This window comes from Polyodon spathula, chromosome 4 (assembly GCF_017654505.1).
Source record: "Polyodon spathula isolate WHYD16114869_AA chromosome 4, ASM1765450v1, whole genome shotgun sequence".
Classification (NCBI taxonomy): domain Eukaryota; kingdom Metazoa; phylum Chordata; class Actinopteri; order Acipenseriformes; family Polyodontidae; genus Polyodon; species Polyodon spathula.
Window position 1 is genome coordinate 86,895,962 of NC_054537.1, and position 18,302 is coordinate 86,914,263.

General features: G+C 38.3%; 2 protein-coding genes across 3 annotated transcripts in view; one reads left to right on the top strand and one right to left on the bottom strand.

Annotated features, from left to right (window-relative positions):
* LOC121315035 (serum paraoxonase/arylesterase 2-like) lies at positions 1 to 16,388 on the bottom strand. 2 transcript variants are annotated; one of them, XM_041248909.1, is made up of 9 exons: positions 16,236 to 16,388; positions 13,306 to 13,376; positions 9,716 to 9,771; positions 8,566 to 8,734; positions 5,296 to 5,422; positions 1,990 to 2,190; positions 1,655 to 1,736; positions 893 to 1,021; positions 1 to 682 (listed from the first exon to the last, which is right to left on the bottom strand). In XM_041248909.1, the coding sequence occupies exons 1-9, from the start codon at positions 16,310 to 16,312 to the stop codon at positions 521 to 523; spliced, it is 1,074 nt and encodes a 357-aa protein (XP_041104843.1). In that variant the 5' UTR covers positions 16,313 to 16,388; the 3' UTR covers positions 1 to 520. The 2 variants fall into 2 exon arrangements, with proteins under 2 accessions (XP_041104843.1, XP_041104844.1); XM_041248910.1 differs by lacking the exon at positions 16,236 to 16,388 and adding an exon at positions 13,735 to 13,880.
* asb4 (ankyrin repeat and SOCS box containing 4) overlaps positions 13,967 to 18,302 on the top strand; it is a 14,893-nt gene continuing 10,557 nt past the window's right edge. The window contains exon 1 of the mRNA XM_041248907.1: positions 13,967 to 14,031. The gene's annotated coding sequence lies outside the window, so the exon portion shown is untranslated. The remainder of the gene's footprint in view (positions 14,032 to 18,302) is intronic.

An 18,302-nucleotide genomic window follows, 5' to 3' on the forward strand; every position in this document is an offset into this window, starting at 1 on the left:
TTATGTTGAAGAATATATTTTAGCAATACATATAACACAGGAGACAGCAATGGTTGGTAGTGTGTTTGTAATGTTTTTTTTTTTTAATTTTTTTTTTTTATATAGCTTTCTCATGGGAGTTTTCCATAAAGGAAACACTAAATGGTGTTCTGTAACACTTATGGGCCAACAGCTAAACACAAAATCAACTCGGTAGTACATAAGATGAAAATTATACTGCAGCGCACAAGAAATGTTACAGCAAAGGTTACTATAACTCATTTTTTAAGCATCACTTTCCCTGCTAGAACTGTACTGTAATTTAAAGTAATCAGATGAAAACAACTCATATACACAGAAACATCTCCAGTGTGTGCAGGTTTCCTCCCTCTTCATAAACCAGTGCATATTATATTTTTAAATGGCATTACATAATTTTACCAAATACAACATTATTAAGCCCACTTTCACAGTATTTTTGGAGGGGGTATGGGTGTCCATGGACACCTATCATGAGATACAGAAACTACATTTTGATTGACTACTCCAGGTCACAGTAAAGTGCTTTGTGAAACACGGTGCCGATAAGGAGTTTTCCTTTGTAGACGGTGGCAACAGAGGATCCCTGAATGACGCTACCATTGTCTGCATACACTTGGGTCACTATTGGTTCCTCAGAGTGAATGTTCTTAATCTGAATAACCTGTAAATGAAACAGGGGAAAGGTATCAAGAAAATAAATCATGCATTTGACCTTAAGATGCATTTTGCAATGTACATGTTTGCATGTACCTTAACGGTACAGAACAACATGCTCATATTTGCACAAATTAATGAACAACAATAGTGATGAGAAAGAACTGTATCGATTTTAATACACTGTGACATTTAATACACTTTTTGCACTACTAACCTCTGATCCAGGGAGATCTTCAGGATTATAATTAATAAATTTCCAACCATTAGGGTGACATCCTCCCCACAAATCTCCAGTTTCAGGATCCACTTCTATATTATCTATCAGTGTTCCCAAATGTACTGCCTGTAAATCAATATATAAGGGTTTAAGGTGGTTTAACTATGTTCCTGTATAGATTTCAGAAGATGTTTGTTGAGTAACCTAGTTAAAAATGGAAGTCTAATACACAGCTGCACAATGACCAACATTAACAACATATTCCACATTTTTTTGTATCAATGTCAGTAATATTGCCTGCATTGGCCACTAACTCTCTTAGGGTTAGGAAGAAAAAACAACCCCTACTGGTCAGTTGTCTGAAGAGTCAAGATAGAAACTTGCCTCCAGGGTTCAGTAGCTTGGAAACATTCATTACTTAAGTTTGACAGGTGAAAGGGGCCAAGTGGCTTGACAGCGGGAATAGAGGTCACATTGGGGAGGTCACCTATTGATATTCAGTCCTGCTGATCACTACATGGATTGCAGCCATGAGGCAAAATTTAGGGTTAAATTAATTTATTATTTTTTTTCAGAATCTCTCTGTATCCGGTCTTATTCTCAAACAAGTTTCTCAGTTCCCCTACTCCCGTATGCCTGTAAATGGGGGCTATTCACCTCAGTGGACCTCTAAATGAAAGAAACATGCATACATTTACTTTTATATTTTAAATACTGTATAAACTACAGAATATAGTTGAAATTAGTTGTTCACCTTACCTTTATAGGAGTCAATGTGTAATTTTGGTTCATCTCCATAACACGAACAGCGCTATCAAAAAATTCTGAAATGTAGACATGCCTGGAACCGAATAGAATATTTTAATAAAAGTATTTATAACCATAATCAATCTTATGACTTTATATTTCAAGTCATTCCAGTTGTGTCATTATACCAGAAACCCAGCTGAGCTGAGTGTTTGACTTAGGCACTTCATACAAGAACAGTACAAACCATACTTTAGTTTACTGTGGAAAAAATATGAATTCATAAAACAAAACTAGATATGTTAAAGGAACGTGAAGCCTTCTTTGTTGCTACAGTGTAAACCTACTTTTTGTCTGGAGAGATGTTTATCCCGTTTGCTCCATAGAACCCACTTGCAGCCTCCTTTACTTCTGTAGGGCTATAGTAGACCACGTTACACCAAGCCAGGCAAAAGAGAGTCTCCAAAGACCACAGATGGTGTTGCGTGAAGTAATGATCATTAGTGGCATAAAAGCTCTCCGGTCCTAGTGCTACAATATCATTCACACTGCAAACAAAAGAGCATGAAGAACACAAACAAAGCCATGAGCACGTTAACCAAATAATCACAAAATGACAGTTCACGGGGTGGAGCCAGGCCACCTGATGTAGTGTTTAAGACATGGAGTTAGTAACATATAAAAACGTAAAGAGGGGCTCTGCCTCTTCAAGGCCCAACATATAGAAGGGGGGTTCCGTCACTGAGGAGACCCGACAAACAGGAGAGGGGGCACCGGCTTCGAGGAGACGCGACAAACAAGAGGGGTTCCACCACTTGGGGTCCTCACATAAATAGAGGAATCAGAACCTGAAAGAGAAGAAGACCAGGGATCATGCAAGCTAACAGATGGGTTTGGCCAGGGGTCCCCTCTGACTCATGGAGAACTCTCCTCTACGAGGTAAATGAAGCGAAGCTTAACACAGGGTTGGAGAACGTGGAATCACTAAACCCCCCAAAGAATAGACCCCTGGCTTCTCGGCTCCCCGCTGAAGACACCTATGAAAGAAAACGAGGAACCGCCAATGAATAAAGGAGAAAAAAAGAGAAAACAATTAACACAAAAAGGAAAGATGACACTTAACATGACAAAGGGGTTAGTAAGCTGTACCCTACTGATTATGTGAAGACCCTCCAAATCTTTGGTGGCCCTGGCGGAAAGGTCGCCCACACTCTGGACATATTAGCAATGGACTGATGGGCTGAGGATATTTTTGTGATGATGAAGAACGAATAAAAGTTTTGACTGCTGATGATGTCCAGCGCCCCATATTTTTGATTATATTGCTGGCTGATACTTGCTTTTGCAGCTGATGTTGCTGCCCCTATTCTGAATTAATGAGGAGTGTAGAATTGCGTGTGAAAACCTCCTCTGGACACCACAGTGGAGAGATGTGAAGAAATGTCTGAATACAATAGACCGGCTTGAATGATGAACAAAGGTTCAGAGGTTGCTTTGTGTTCTGCAGTGTACTTCACCATGGAAGAGTTGATTTTTTAAAGCTGAATACATTGTCCTTGCCGTAGCTGATCCGTTTTTGATATGCCAAGGAATAGGATAAAATGAGAATCTGGAATGAGCTTAAGGTCACTGCAGCAGATTCCTAGAGTAGGAAAACTGGAAATAGAAGGAACTGTATATTTGGAGCATCTCAAAAACCCCAAAAATGCTTTTAGGCATACGGTTTCCATAGTTAAATCATCTAATGGAGAGAAGCACCCTTGGCGGAGAATTGAAATCAAGTTGTCGAGAATGTTTATAAAGATAAGCAGGTGAGCAGAAGATGGAGCTAGAGAGCACTTGGAAATTCCTTGCAGCTGGGATTGATAGTATAGTTGGAGAAGAGATGGATATCAAGCAAAATTGGTGTTGAACTCCTGACAAATAGGATTTGATAGCTGGTGCCAGATCCTTTGCATGAACTATGAAAGGCATGATCCCGTTCTGGTTAAATGGAGTAGGATTAATCCTGCTTTGGAAGCAGAAAGTTACATAACAAGCCCAACCTGTAGTATGAGGGAAGGAAGCTCTGTTTGAGTAGTGAAGTATGGAGGTGCCAGGTGCTGATTTGGAGGTTGATGCTATTGTTGCTTTTGGGCAGAGGGATGTTGAGTGAGCTGCAGAAGCGCAGACCCCGCGTGCACTGGCTGAGACTGGAGAAAATTCTAGTAAATAAATCTGAATCAGGTTGTGCCCAGTTAATTATGTGGTTATCGGATGCCAGGATAGCTGCTGCTTTTGTGGAAAAAGCTTTATGATAATCAAAAAACATGGTCCATCCATATCTGACAGATAATTTCACTATGTAATATTCATAGAAGCCTTGTGCAGCTCTTCGGTTAGGATATACAGAACATACCACGTCTCTGAATATAGAGAAGGCAAGGACAAATTCCCCCAGTGTTAAATTTTTTAGTAGTCTGGGGTCTCTGGATTTTAAAGTGACGGAACCGGACGAAACTGTAGCCGCTGCTACAGTGTTTAATGCAAGAATATGTGAGAGAGCTGAACTTTGTTTCTCTTGCTTGATATTAGATACCCTTTTATCAATCACTCAGTTTGGTACTGACCAATGTGTGATTGAAAGGCTGCATGAATGATTTAATTTCATTAAATATGAGGAAGTGCTGTTGCTGAATTTCATGAGGGAGCGCTGTTGCTGAATTTCACTGGCTAGAAGTGCTGGCTGTGGGGATGGCTTGCTTTGACACAGACTGCGTGTTGTCTGGTTGGAGGTGAACGGCTGGGCGTTGCTGAAGAGCTTTTTTTAGGTGGAAAAACTGGTTTTGCTGAAATGGAACTGCAATAGAGAACTGCCATTTTTAAGGAGGGTTTTTATTAATATGTTCATGGCCCAGTCCTTCCAAAATAATTGCTCGGGAGCATCCTGAGGCCTGAGACGATTAGATCAGCGAAGATTAGGGCCTTGGGGGGGCAGGCAGATATGCAGAAACTTGAATGGGAGCCTGATCAGATCTAACTGAGGTGCCGAAGGGAGAGAAAAAAATCAGGGACTGGGGAGACCCTGGATTGAAGCTGGAGGAGAATGGTCTGGAGAATGGAGGAGAAAATCCTGAGAATGGTGCAGAAAATCCTGAGAATCCTCTGAATTGGAAAACAGATGATGTAAGTTCTCCATTATGCTTGATATAATTTGAGAGTCTTGAAATTCACTTATGCTTACACCGAAAAAAACAAAAAAACACAAGACAGCAAGATAGGGGTGACTGATGACTAAATAAGGAAGATTTAATTGATGAAAGAAGATGACAGGATGCAAGTGAGCCTAGCTCCACTCCCCAGATCAGTTTGGTTAATATTGTATGAACAGCATTTGAACAAAAAGCACATCTAGAGCATTTACTGCTACAACCACTATAGTAAGTTCATAGTTTATTAAAACATTTTTCATTCTAAATCTTCTTGAAATGAAGAAAGGATAAAAGCTTTAATTTGTCTCCTGCATTATGTAAGCTGTTATTTAAAAAGCCTATCTATCTATCTATCTATCCCCCCTTACTTGAAAGTCTTGTTTTACTACACAAAATCAATGAAGTCATTATTTAATTATACTATTAAATTATTTACACTGCAAAAATTGCAAAATTAATTACTTATGCAGCAGTTCATGTTGGACAGTTTTCAGGTGAGTAAGAGAGTAGTCCTCCTCAACAAATCTAAAGATCTCCACTGTGATTCTGAATTGCAGGCGATTCACAACAAACAGGTACACTGTGTCATCTGCAAGTGGAATGATAGCAAAAGACAAATATGTTATCACTCTGGCTTAGCATGCAATCTTCAGCACTTATCTGATAGAAAATGAAGCAAATGCCCAACAGCTATTCCAGCAACAGCTTTTCCACAGAAAACATATAGATTCCTCATGCCATTCTTGTATTAACTGTCTCACTGGTCCGAGTCTTATTGTGGGGATTAACCTGAACTGCTTTGCTCAATGCAGCAACTTTTGTTTTTCACAAATTTCACTTTATTACAGATACACATTAATAAAGCAACTCATATAGATGTATATCAATAATAGTATGCTATACATCATGTTTTAACTACATGCATATTTTTATTATTAAACACTGTCTGCTTTATTTTAAACATTTTGATATAAACACACCTAGCACTGAAAAATAATTTGCTTACCATAATTACTATTTAGAGGCAGTAACATACAGTTCCCCACTATTTTTAAAGAACTGCCTATTTACAGTAAATGCGGCCCATGCCCTCTAAAAATACAATAAGATTAATATATATATATATATATATATTATATATTATAATATTGATATATATATATATATCTATATATATATATTTTATATTAGTGGGTTGTCGGAAAAGATAATACCCCAACAGTGTTATTGACGTGTATGTCGTTAGATGGGTATTTAAGCAGTAAAAAAAAAACAAAAAAAAAAAAACGATAGGATAGGATTTGTATTTTAATCCCATTGCACTGAAGCAGGGGTCCAGTATTCAACTGGCTTGGTGTTTCTCAGTATTTAAACACTAAGTAAAGCCGATCCATTCATTCAAAACCAAAACGCCATTTGCTCCTGTGGAAAGTTTGCACCACTTGAAATAAAACAAAGAATTAGCATACTAATACAAAATACAGATTAACCCGTTTTATATCAGCTCACTAAATATCGTACCCCGTTTAATATTACAAATTTTGAAAAAGCACTTGCCATACACAATAGGTTGTTCGAGAAATGGCCTCTCTTAATATCATCTCACAAACCTGCTTATTGTCACGTTTTGTGCAGTCTGTCAAATGCTGTGTGGCCGGGCTTTACTAAACAACCACAGGATATAATTAATTTCCAATACAACTAACAACCAATAATCACCTTGGCTGATAAACTGACATTTTTTTTGCCGCCTGTAAAATGCTTCATGGGCGGTCTTAACCGGATACAGTTCAGTTACAAAACACCAACGTCACCAAAGTTTTAAGTCGTATACAAATGCCGACAAAAAAAAAAAAAACACCAAGTATTGAGAGCTCTCATCAGTCGACAATTCATGACTTTTCTGTTTCATTCCAGTTAATAATACAAAACATATTTGTCCTGTAGTAAACTATATGCATTTGTTTAAATGTAAAGAACGACTAAATGTACAGTATTAAAACAGTGCTCTTTAAATCACAGTTTTATTTCTTTTTTTTCTCACTCTCGTAGTGCTCATGACCCGCTTTATATCACAAATTCTGCCTGCACGGCAAATCCAATGATATAAAGCGGGTTCACCTGTACAAGCAAACAAGCCATCTGCTGCATACACCCCCTCATGCAAATTCTTTGCAGCGCTGTTGCGGTTTAGGCATTTTAAAACAAACGTCTCTTCTCTTCCATCACAATTTTAATCGCTCCAAATTATACATCTGCGCAAGTGCTAGTCAGAGCTTCCGTTTCCCTTCAGACCGTGTCTATGGTAACGGCTGAGCCTTGACAACTACTATTGCAAGTATTTATTTAAAGCATTTTTGTATAAACCTCAAAATTTAAAAATGTCATTCTGTGTTGATTTATAATGATTTTTCGTTGTATTTTTAAATTTGCATTTTGTTTTATTTCTTTTTATATATTGCTTTTAGTTTTATTTCGTGTTATTTCATATTTGCGGAAAACATGGGGCTCTACAAATACTTTATTAAAAACATCAAAATCAGCATGCAGTACTGTGACAGATAGCGAGAGGATCTGACCTGCAAATCTTCCTCCCGACCCAAGAGGGCGCTAAGCAGAGGTACTCGCACGCCTGTACAGAGACGGGCCGGCTTGGAGAGAGGGGCAGAAATGTAAGTCAGCCATCTTAGCGCACGACAGAATGACCATTTTAGGGGGACAAAATTACTGTGGTCAGCTGTGCTGCATTAGACAACTGGCAGGTGTGCAGAGTTGCGCTGATCATGGGGTGGCGTCTCTTGGTAAATAAGGGCTGTCATTTGGCAAGTGTGGGGCCTTTGAGGTAACACTGAACCGTTGTTGCTGAGCCATGTGGTTTGTTTGTGTGCTATGTGTTTTTGCATGTTGATCATCAGAACCAGGGTCAGTGATCTGTCACTCCAAGGAGCTGTATACTACTGCCAGGACTTTCACCTTGGACACCACACACCCCGCACAACCGAACTGGACACGTCAGCACCTGAGCACCTGCACTTTCCACCACCCCGCAAGTGCACAATAGAGCTGAGAGGGACTCGCTCTATTGGGACCTATGATTTGTATTGTTTTGTTGCTTTGGACTGTGTGCCCGTTAATAAAATACACCCTTTACCATTGCTGGTATTGGGGTTATTTGCTCCTGTACCACTGACTCTGTGACGTCTGTTTCACCACCACACTGTCACAAATACAAAGAAGGCACTTTATGCTCAGAATTACATCTTTCAGCTTGTGCTGTCCTCATTCTAACAAACGATTTCTAAACAATCCTGTTTATACCTAACCTGTGGTGAAGGCATTCTTTAACAATTCTTTCCTTGGTAACTGTTTTTCAGTACAGCTTGGTACCCTTTTGGTACTCGCGGTTTATTTTGTAACTTTTCTCCATTACAGTGGTGGCATTCCCTTGGTTCTTCTGATAAACATACACACAATTCAAGTATTTGACACAGACACACCCTACTGGTAGGATGTATGACTACAAGAGATTACAACAGAAGAGCACCAAATACAGACAAGCTCCATGTGCCATACCCAAACAAGGAATGCACCCTTATCAGTAACGTTCCACCTGCTAGCTCTTAGATTGAGTTTAATGAGATGCACAAAGCATAGCAGCATATCACATAGAAAAATATGAGATAAACACACACTTTTTCTCGAACTCTGGGACTGACACTTGAGATCTATTACCTTCTTTGTCGATGTACGTGCTGATTCCATGTGGGTTAAATGAATCCACATCAAACCCTCGACTTATCCTCAGCTCAGTGGGTTTGGGCTTCTCATCCTCCAGGTCCAAAATAAAGATCTTCCCTGGACTATCAGGAGCAAAGCTTTGACAGTGTGGATATTTTAACCCCTACAACATAAGACATTACCACAATGGTTATAAATTACAAGAGAAAATAACCATAAGCTTTACTTACAGTGTCACCTAGAATAGCACACTTGGAAGAAAACTTGCTTCCTTCTGCTCTGACAATGTTCCCCAACTCTGAGGATTGGTTTTTCCAGCAGGACAATGCTCCATGCCACACAGCCAGGTCAATCAAAGTGTGGAGGGAAGACCACCAGATCAAGACCCTGTCATGGCCAGCCCAATCTCCAGACCTGAACCCCACTGAAAACCTCTGGGATGTGATCAAGAGGAAGATGGATGGTCACAAGCCATCAAACAAAGCCAAGCTGCTTAAATTTTTGTGCCAGGAGTGGCATAAAGTCACCCAACATCAATGTGAAAGACTGGTGGAGAGCATGCCAAGACGCATGAAAGCTGCGCTTGAAAATCAGGGTTATTCCACCAAATATTGATTTCTGAACTCTTCCTAAGTAAAAACATTAGTATTGTGTTGTTTAAAAATGAATCTGAATTTATTTTCTTGCATTATTCGAGGTCTGACAACACTGCATCTTTTTTGTTATTTTGACCAGTTGTCATTTTCTGCAAATAAATGCTCTAAATGACAATATTTTTATTTGAAATTTGGGAGAAATGTTGTCAGTAGTTTATAGAATAAAACAGAAATGTTCATTTTACCCAAACACATACCTATAAATAGTAAAACCAGAGAAACGGATAATTTTGCAGTGGTCTCTTAATTTTTTCCAGAGCTGTGTGTATATATATATATATATATATATATATATATATATATATATATATATATATATATATATTATATGATGGGGATAAGTGCCAATTAAAAAAATGTATACTGTATCATCAAAAAAAAAAAGTGTTTTCTATAGTATACCAGTTTACTACAGATGTTTTGAACAGTACTGTAGTATTTTTATATGGTTACATAAACAAAGGCTGTGCATTTATGAACAATCTTACAGAGCTCATAAAAGCAAGTCCACTTGGGAGAATGGTGATGTCTTCAGAGCCATATTCTATGAACAAGGAAAGAAAAAAACGTATTACACTTTAAAAAGAACAACATTAGAAACCACTGCAGTAGGGTGCTGAAAAATATGACGATTGCAGGTCAAAACTTTTTTTTTCAACTAGTTCTTTATTAACAAGTTTAGTGGTATACATAAATATATGAGTAAGACAACGTTCAGTTTCGTTCGTATGCAATATATTTCTAATTATATATAAGTATATTTATTAATAGCATTATATAATATATATATATAAGATTATTTTCAACAAGTCCCACAGTAATATCTAATATATATATATAATATATATATATAGAGATATATATAAATATATATATATATAATATATATTTATATATATATATATAATCTATATAATATATATTTATTATAGATATATAAATTTATATAGATAATAATAAAGTTATATATAATATAGCATATCGTACATATCCGTATAGCATGTATAAAATGGAATTTGTAGTTAATTAATAAAATATATATTTCCTATAAAATAATATACGTTAATTATATAGATTAGTAAATTATTTAGGAAAAATTTGACAAAACCCATGTGAATTCTAATGAAATGTAAATAACGAGTATTATTTTTTTTTTTGACCACAGTTGGTGGGAGATAAAAGTCTGTACTGCTGCCACCCTCTAGTTTCAGAATGAACTGTCATCAGACTGCTTGTGAAATTATTTGCTCAGTTTGTTGACAGTGTGACAATTTTGGCACATTTTAAAAGCAGCCATAAGTTGCATCACAGACAGACAGTTACAGTAGGGTTGTTGCACATTAGGAATTTAGTGAGCCAATTAAAATTTTAGATTGATACAGGACTGAACATATTTTCCATTTAGAGCAGCGGTTCTCAACGTTTTTTTTTTTTTTTTTTTTTTTGGAGACTCACTTCTGTACTTTTCTACTGAGGCTACGACCCACCAAGTAAAAATAAATAAATGAATAAATAAAATGTACTAATTTTAAGTAGATTTATATTATGTAAGTGATACATTAATAAATAATAATATAGCATTACACACCTAATGTGCGATCTGGGCCTGTTTGCCCTCAGTTTGTTTTTTCCAACGAGGTGTTAAGGGTGAGATGCTAACTCTGAGGTCATCCCCGATGTGAAGTTTGTTCCTGTATTTAGTTTTTAACGCTGCCATGACTGAAAACCCCCTTTCAACCAAGTATGCTGTAGTAAACGGCAGCAAATGCTTAATGGCTTTCTGCGAAATACTGGGATATTCACTTTTAACCAGGATCCAGAATTTCGACAGAGAAACCACTGTAAATTTCCTCTTCAAATATCAATCAGTAAAAAGTTCTATGAGCTCGTTTTCAGTCATTAGGCAGGTCAAGGCTCTCTATTTCTGTTATAAAGGGTGTCGAATCCACTTAATGTTAGAAGTAGGATCGCCAGGGAAATAAATACCGGCCAAACTGAGCTGCCAGAGCACAGAGGTGGCTCACAACCTCTGTTCATACCTGACTCAAATCTTGGGCCTCGTTATCAACAAAAGTGTCACTATTGAGAGGAAACATATCAGTAGGTCCCTCAGAAACCCGCTTCCCCAAAACTTTCAGCTTCTTTTTTTAAAGCTGTGGTTTTGTCGTTGTTCTCAAAAATGTTATCTCCGTGCAGCGATACATTTAGTTGTTTCAGGTGACTGAAGATGTCTGCCAGGTAGTCAAGTTTTGCAAGCCACTTGGTGTCCACAAAACACTCTGCTAAATCAGACTTTTTATCCATTAAAAACCAGTGCACCTCAGAACAGAGTTCATAAAGACGATGCAGCACTGTACCCCTTGATAACCAGCGAACTTCGGTCTGCCATAGGAGGTAGACATGTTCGCGTTCCATCTCCCTGCACAGCACTTCAAAACAACGGGCATTGAGGGTGCGCGATTTTATAAAGTCAACACATTTTGTGGCCATCTGTAAGACTCTGTGTAGCTCTGGGCTTAGTTTTTTTGATGCTAAGGCCTATTTATGCACAAAACAATAGTGCCAAGTACAGTCTTTTGCTACTTGCAAAATCCGTTGAACCACCCCTGACTTCATGCCCGTATTTGCGTCTCCACCATCGGTAGCGATTCCCACAGTTTTTCCATTCCAACCCATTTTCATTTATGAATACATCCAACACTTTGAAAATCTCCTCCGCTGTTGTTTTTGTAGCTAGTTCTGCACTAAAGAGCAAATCCTCCTGCAAGTCGTCGTTACAACAGTAACGTATAAAAACAAGCAAAACTGCAGTCAGCTATATCTGTAGACTAATCTATTTGAATGGAAAACAACTCGCTCGCTTTTACAAAATCTGCAAGAAATTTGAAATGTCTGTTATCTTTCTGTGCAGTGACATTCGACAGAGGAACACATTTAAGTTTATTGGTAGCAAATTCCCCCAGCATTTCGGTACACATATCCACACCAGCTGGTAATATCAACTCTTCGGCTATCGTGTGGGCTTTCTTACATTGAGCTATACGCTGTGAAACTAGAAATTAAGCTTTCCAGCACCCTGAGATACAGTAGAAGCACAGCTAATTACATTTATTTGTGCTTGTATCTGCTCCAATTTCCTTTCAAAATAAGCCAATGGTTTGCCTTTGTCGCCCGGGTGGTGAGTTTGCAGATGTCTTATGAGTTTAGGCGGTTTCATGCTTTCATTCGCGAGCACTTAACAGCACTGTACACACTGCGGTTTGGGTTCAGTTTCCAAACCAATGAAAGTGAAGCCAAACTGTAGGTAAGATTTGTCGTATTTACGTTTAATCCCACCAGTTTTTCCTTTCTTTTTCACCGTGCACGGCATGCCTTCTGTTCTGTTGCCCTTGTCGTTGAATTTGAAGTCGATGTCACGCTCAACACGTTTAAAAAATCAATCCATTGTTATTTGATATCATTTAATTTAACTTTGTTATTATTATTATTATTATTATTATTATTATTATTATTATTATTATTATTCCTAACAGGGTTTCCTCCAACTGTCTATTATTCTTCGAACTACACGTGTGCGCTCTACTGCCGGCTCAAGATCTAAACCTACTCATTTTCTTGCACTCGTTATTTCCGTCTCCTTGTCTTCTGTGTTTACAGTTGTACAGTATTCAATTGGTGGGTACTCATTATTTGGCAATCAATTTATTTTATGACATGCGTAGTCGAATTATCGTTTACAATGTGGAAAAAGACGCTTAAAGAGTAAAACTAATTATGTTGGGAAACAAGCATTCTGGTCCCACCTAGAAGCAGTCTGCGGTTGAGAAACGCTGATTTAGAGAATAAAAAAGACCAGGACACTCTACAGTATTTCCAGGTCAATATTTACAGGTGCCAATCACATACAGTATCTACACCAATTATCTCACTAATAATAAATACAGTGATTTGACTTTTTTGTGACAGTAGCCACAGTCAACAAAGACACAAAACACCCAGTATCCCGGTACTGTGTATTTAACGCTCACTATAATACAGTAATACTGAGTACAGTATTTATTGAAATGCTCATGCTTACCTATGCCTTTAATTAAGTGACAGTTGGGTAGATGGTTTTGCTCTACTTCTCTGGAAGCCCATAATCTTTTTCTGCAAAAAGAAAACCTGCTTCATTTTTTGTGATCAAATGCTTAAATCAATGTAAATACAATAATTCCCCAAGTTTTACTAAATCCTAATTACATTTTTTTTTAAACTTCTTGTCCAAGGGACAACATTCTACAAAAATCTACTTGACCCTCGCTGTCACATGTCGCACAACACACACACACACACACACACACACACAAAAGTAGAATATAACTTGTACGATTTTTGGGTTTTATTTATCACAATCAATTAATTAGTGGTTAATAGGGGTGGATCTAGCCTTGCAGCGACTAAATTCTTCAAGATACACAAAAGGTTCCCTGTGACCCCACCTCACCTCAACAAATGTATGACATACTTTTAAGGCAGGGGTCGCAAGTGGCGGCCTGCGGGCCAGTGGCGGTCCCTCTGGGTTTCTTTATCAATGTATTACATTAAAAAAAAAAAAAAAACAACAACATTATAGATCCGCATCCTTGGTAGTTGCGCAGCCAGCTTCTGTGTTGTTGCTGGAGTGATTTTCTCACCCGTTCGCAGTCAGTCAGTGGTTGTTAGGCAACAGTTCCAAGGCACGTAGCCAACGTCACGTAGAAGGACGTAATCAATGTTTATGCAGTAACTGCAGGCGAAGTGCTGAGCCAGCGGAACGACAGAGGTGAAGCTGGCTAAATTAAATACATTGTTTGTTTTAATTTAAGAGAAATGTTTTTTTTTCCTTGATAGGATTAAGATGTCCAATTTAATAATCACATGTAATGTTAAATGGGAATAGATTAAACCTGCATTTGTGTGTTATGGCTGCTTTTGGTGGGAATCCACGTATCTTCAAAATACTATTTGCGCACTTAATTTTCGTTGGAGTTTTTTTCTTTCTTTGAGAAACAGTAACGGGCAGCTAATAAATATAAAAGAAACCCATTTAGATAGTTATTTATTTGTGCAGATAAGCACTGTTTGAGTTCTGTGTAGTTTTACACTTGTGAATTCTGTGTGGTTTAAGACTTGACTGAAAAGACGACAGCAGCGGTATAGCGGTAATGTCTGTTGAAAGATGTCCATTTTAAAAAGTAAATACAGTATAATTGTGCTCTGTGCTTTGCCCAGTGTGTTTCTGTAAGTTTGTTGGTATTGTGCAGGTATTAAAACCTGACAATTGAGTGAAAAATGGTTCAGTTTTGTTGGTGGCGGCCCCCTTCTCCCACCCCCACGTGTTTTAGTTTGTTGCATCACCGGTACGAAATCTTTGCCAACTATTACTGCTACTTTGTGGAATTCGGATTTTTCTTGATGTTTCAGTTTTGCATTTGCTGAACCCCATATTTTTTAAAGGACTCGTGTATAACCTGTCAAGTTTCTCAACATTTTTTACTGTTTTTCTACCAAAATGCACGCAATATTTACAGTAGGCTCCATCATTTTTTTTTTCCATTTCTATTTTTATTTTTTTTTCTAAACAGTGTGCAACATTTCACAGCTATTTGGACCCCTCTAACATCTTGTCCCATGATGTCTAACTGGAACACTGCTGCAGCAGGTTGATCCTGGTTTCATATCCTGATGGCTTTTTGCTTTTTCTAAAGCACTTATTTGCTAATTTACAAACAAACGTAAATAATACCGTCCGGCGATACGAATTGCACACCCCTGCCAGTTGTTGGCCTTTTAAACAAATGTTGAAGAATGCCTTGCCACATCAGCAGTTTATAACTCTCCCCGAGAGACAAAAGGCTGTTTTGACACTCCTTTGGAAACACACTGTGAGGAATACAATCTAGAAATAACACTCTACATGCAAGAATAACATGGAGTTTGTTATTTCTAGATTGCAAATAAAACATGGAAAGTAAAATTAAAGCATTTGAAAAGTCATATTAAAAGCATGATTCAATGGCTTTTGTTTTGCTTATTTCATTGTTTTTCAAGTCCAAAGGTGGTGTGTGTGGCGCAAAACATTTTGCAAGTCAAGGACATGCTTTTATGTCTAGCTCAGATATGGCAACACGTAAATTGCAATTTTATTTTGCTCTAAAATACTTGTGTCAAATAAATGCAAGAATGGTTGTGGCAGATCCCAAGCTCAATTCTAAAAAAAACCTCGGGGTACTTATGAAACATGGGCCTTATCTGGGTAAAATAAAAATCTGAGTTTTCCATCACAGGAACGTGTGCAAGTACAAGGTTCAAACAAACTTTGAAATATTCTTAATTTACTGGTTGGTTCTCAGAACTGTTAAGGTACAGGGACCCACACATTTATAAACGAATTGCTTGCTACCATAATTAAAAACAGACATGTTTTTAACACACATTTCAAAAGCTGGCACACACTTTTTTTTTTTTTTTAACGATAAAATGTCACTTACTAAAATTTTGCATGCCTCGTACCAGTGACGAATGCAGTTTCCACCGTGCGTGGAATATTCTGTCATTGATGTTCATGTTTTACTAAAACTTTTCGTCATGAAAGACATGCAACGCCGTACACGGTAGTAAAATTCTCATAGTGAAAACCACACTGGATTATTTAGTTATTTTTACATAAAACTAGCTGTGCGTTTGAGGACATACATGGATAAACGCGTGTATATTGTAGGCAGCAGCAGGGCTGGTAGGTGACGTAATCACATACAAAGATATAAACCCGATCCACGCTCCTTGCAAGGGAAACATCTCTTTTACAGTGGTATCGGCGCTGTGCTCTTCAGTTCGAGGGGTCCCGTGTTCGCGTCAGCCCTCCGCATGTGCGTGGATTGCTTCGCTCTGTGATGCGCCTGCCTGCGGGAACCGGGATCGCTACAATATGTAGTTTTAAACCGTCTTCGTAAATGTAACAGCTAGTAAACAAAACAGTTATCTTACCTTAAATGTATTATTCGTTCTCCCAAAATAGCTAGTAAGATGCCAATAATTGTAGTTACAACTACAATCTTTCCCATTTTGCTGCACCTCTAGTTCTGCTTGTTTTTTTGAGTTTGAAGAAAACAGTGACAGTGCCCCTGCTTGTGTCACACCAAGGGCGTGACAACTAACGAAAACTTCAGAATCTGTCCAGAGGGCGGAGTTTTCAAATGAAGTATACTAACTGCACCTTATGTATTTTCAGGCCATGTTTATAGCGCCGGGGCAGCTGCAACGAGGGACCCGTGTGAAATGGACTGTTTATGGATTGGGAATGGGATAGGATAGTGGCGGAGCAATAGCATCTGGCGCCCAGTGTGTATAATTTCACGCACTATAATAATAATAATAATACTACTACTACTACTACTACTAATAATAATAATAATAATAAAAACCGTTTCCTATGTGAGACAATTAATGCAAGTGTCTGTGCATAATCGTGAATTCTGTAATAATTTCTGTCATCCCAGAATTGGGGAATCCTGGTAGGATTAGTGGTTAAACCTGATAATGTATGATTAAAGCATAGTGTAATATTGGATGTAAAGATGTACGCAAAATAAAGTAGTAGAACATGTTGTTATTATATACTGTTTCATACATGCTAACATTCTTACAGTTAAATATAGTTAAACATTTGGGGAGGGGGGCCCACAATAATGCCCTGCACAGGGACACATCTTCCTCTTTAATAATGGGACTTTGCCTCTCTCTCTCTCTCTCTCTCTCTCTCTCTCTCTCTCTCTCTCTCTCTCTCTCTCTCTCTCTCTCTCTCTCTCTCTCTCTCAATTAAAATTACAATTAAAAAAGGCTTTTATAGGCATGACAAAATCAAATTAAGTTTTGTCAGAGCACTTAATCAACAAACATCAATACAGACATAATAAAGATAACCCCCTTGTTCTCCCTTTCCTTTTGCCCCCTTCCCCTTGTATACCCACCTTCTCCCCCGCCTCCCCCTATACACCCACTTTCATTTGTTTGTATTGGGGGCAGTGTAACAGGAAGTGCATCTCTGTCTCGACCTCCCCAAGATCACAGTAACAGCACAACCTCTTTTCTTTGGCTATCCAGGATTTTTTGTGCCGTCAGTTTCAATGGCCAGGCTGTGGTCACCGAGTGTGCTTGTTCAGGATCTGCCTTTTTGTATTGAATTTTTGACTCTGACAGGGTAAACTTTTTTTTGGGGGCCAGATAGCATTCTAGTTTATTATGCGATTTAATTAAACATTTCCAGAGGCATTTACGTTTGTTTTCCAAATTGAAATGGATTTTTCTCATTTTTGCTGCTGGGAGTTTTATTGTTGATGCTTGGAAGCTGTTTGGTGTTAATTTGGCTCAAATGGCTGAGCTTCAGTCAGGGGCGCTGGAACTAGGGGTGCTTGGGGTTCGGAAGCACCCCCTGGCTTTGCATGGCTTCCATCATATAAAGGGGTTACAGTTTTGTTCAATGGCTTTCAGCACCACCACTTAAAAATTGTTCCAGTGCCACTGGCTTCAGTACCAGTTTTTTGAGGGATTCTCTTCTGGAGACAGCATGGAGCTCCACAGTGCTGTGTGGTGGTAGGACTGCAGATCAGCCTGCTGTCGATGGACCAGTAATTCAGACTGTTCCAACATCGTGGCCAACTCAATAATGTAGGTGCTGAACAGTGTTGGGCTCAGACTGCAGTTCTGCCTCACTCCATGGCCTTGGGTTCTTTGGTTGCCAGTTTTCTTATCGCACTTTTTCTCTGTGTACGTTGACTTAATGATGTCATAGACTTTACCCCCTACAACGCTTTCAAGAATTTGGAGGAATAGACCTGGATGCCAACGTGAGTCAATTGCTTTTTTAAATATAAAAAACAAGCAAATACTTTTCCTTTATTTTTGTGGTGGACTTGTTTGCTGATAAAGGTGTGTAGGGTGTAAATATGGTCAACGGTGTGGTGATTTGGTAGGAAGACAATCTGACACTTACTGAGGATACTGAGTAAGGCCAGTATTTCAGGTGTTAATGATGCTGCAGAACATCTTCCCCAG

Coding starts and splice junctions, on each gene's coding strand:
- LOC121315035 (XM_041248909.1), bottom strand. CDS start 16,312: ATGGGAAAGATTGTAGTTGTAACTACAATTATTGGCATCTTACTAGCT. Junction 1,737..1,989: donor AACATCTCTCCAGACAAAAA/GTAGGTTTACAC, acceptor ATTCGGTTCCAG/GCATGTCTACATTTCAGAAT. Junction 683..892: donor AAGATCTCCCTGGATCAGAG/GTTAGTAGTGCA, acceptor TTTCATTTACAG/GTTATTCAGATTAAGAACAT.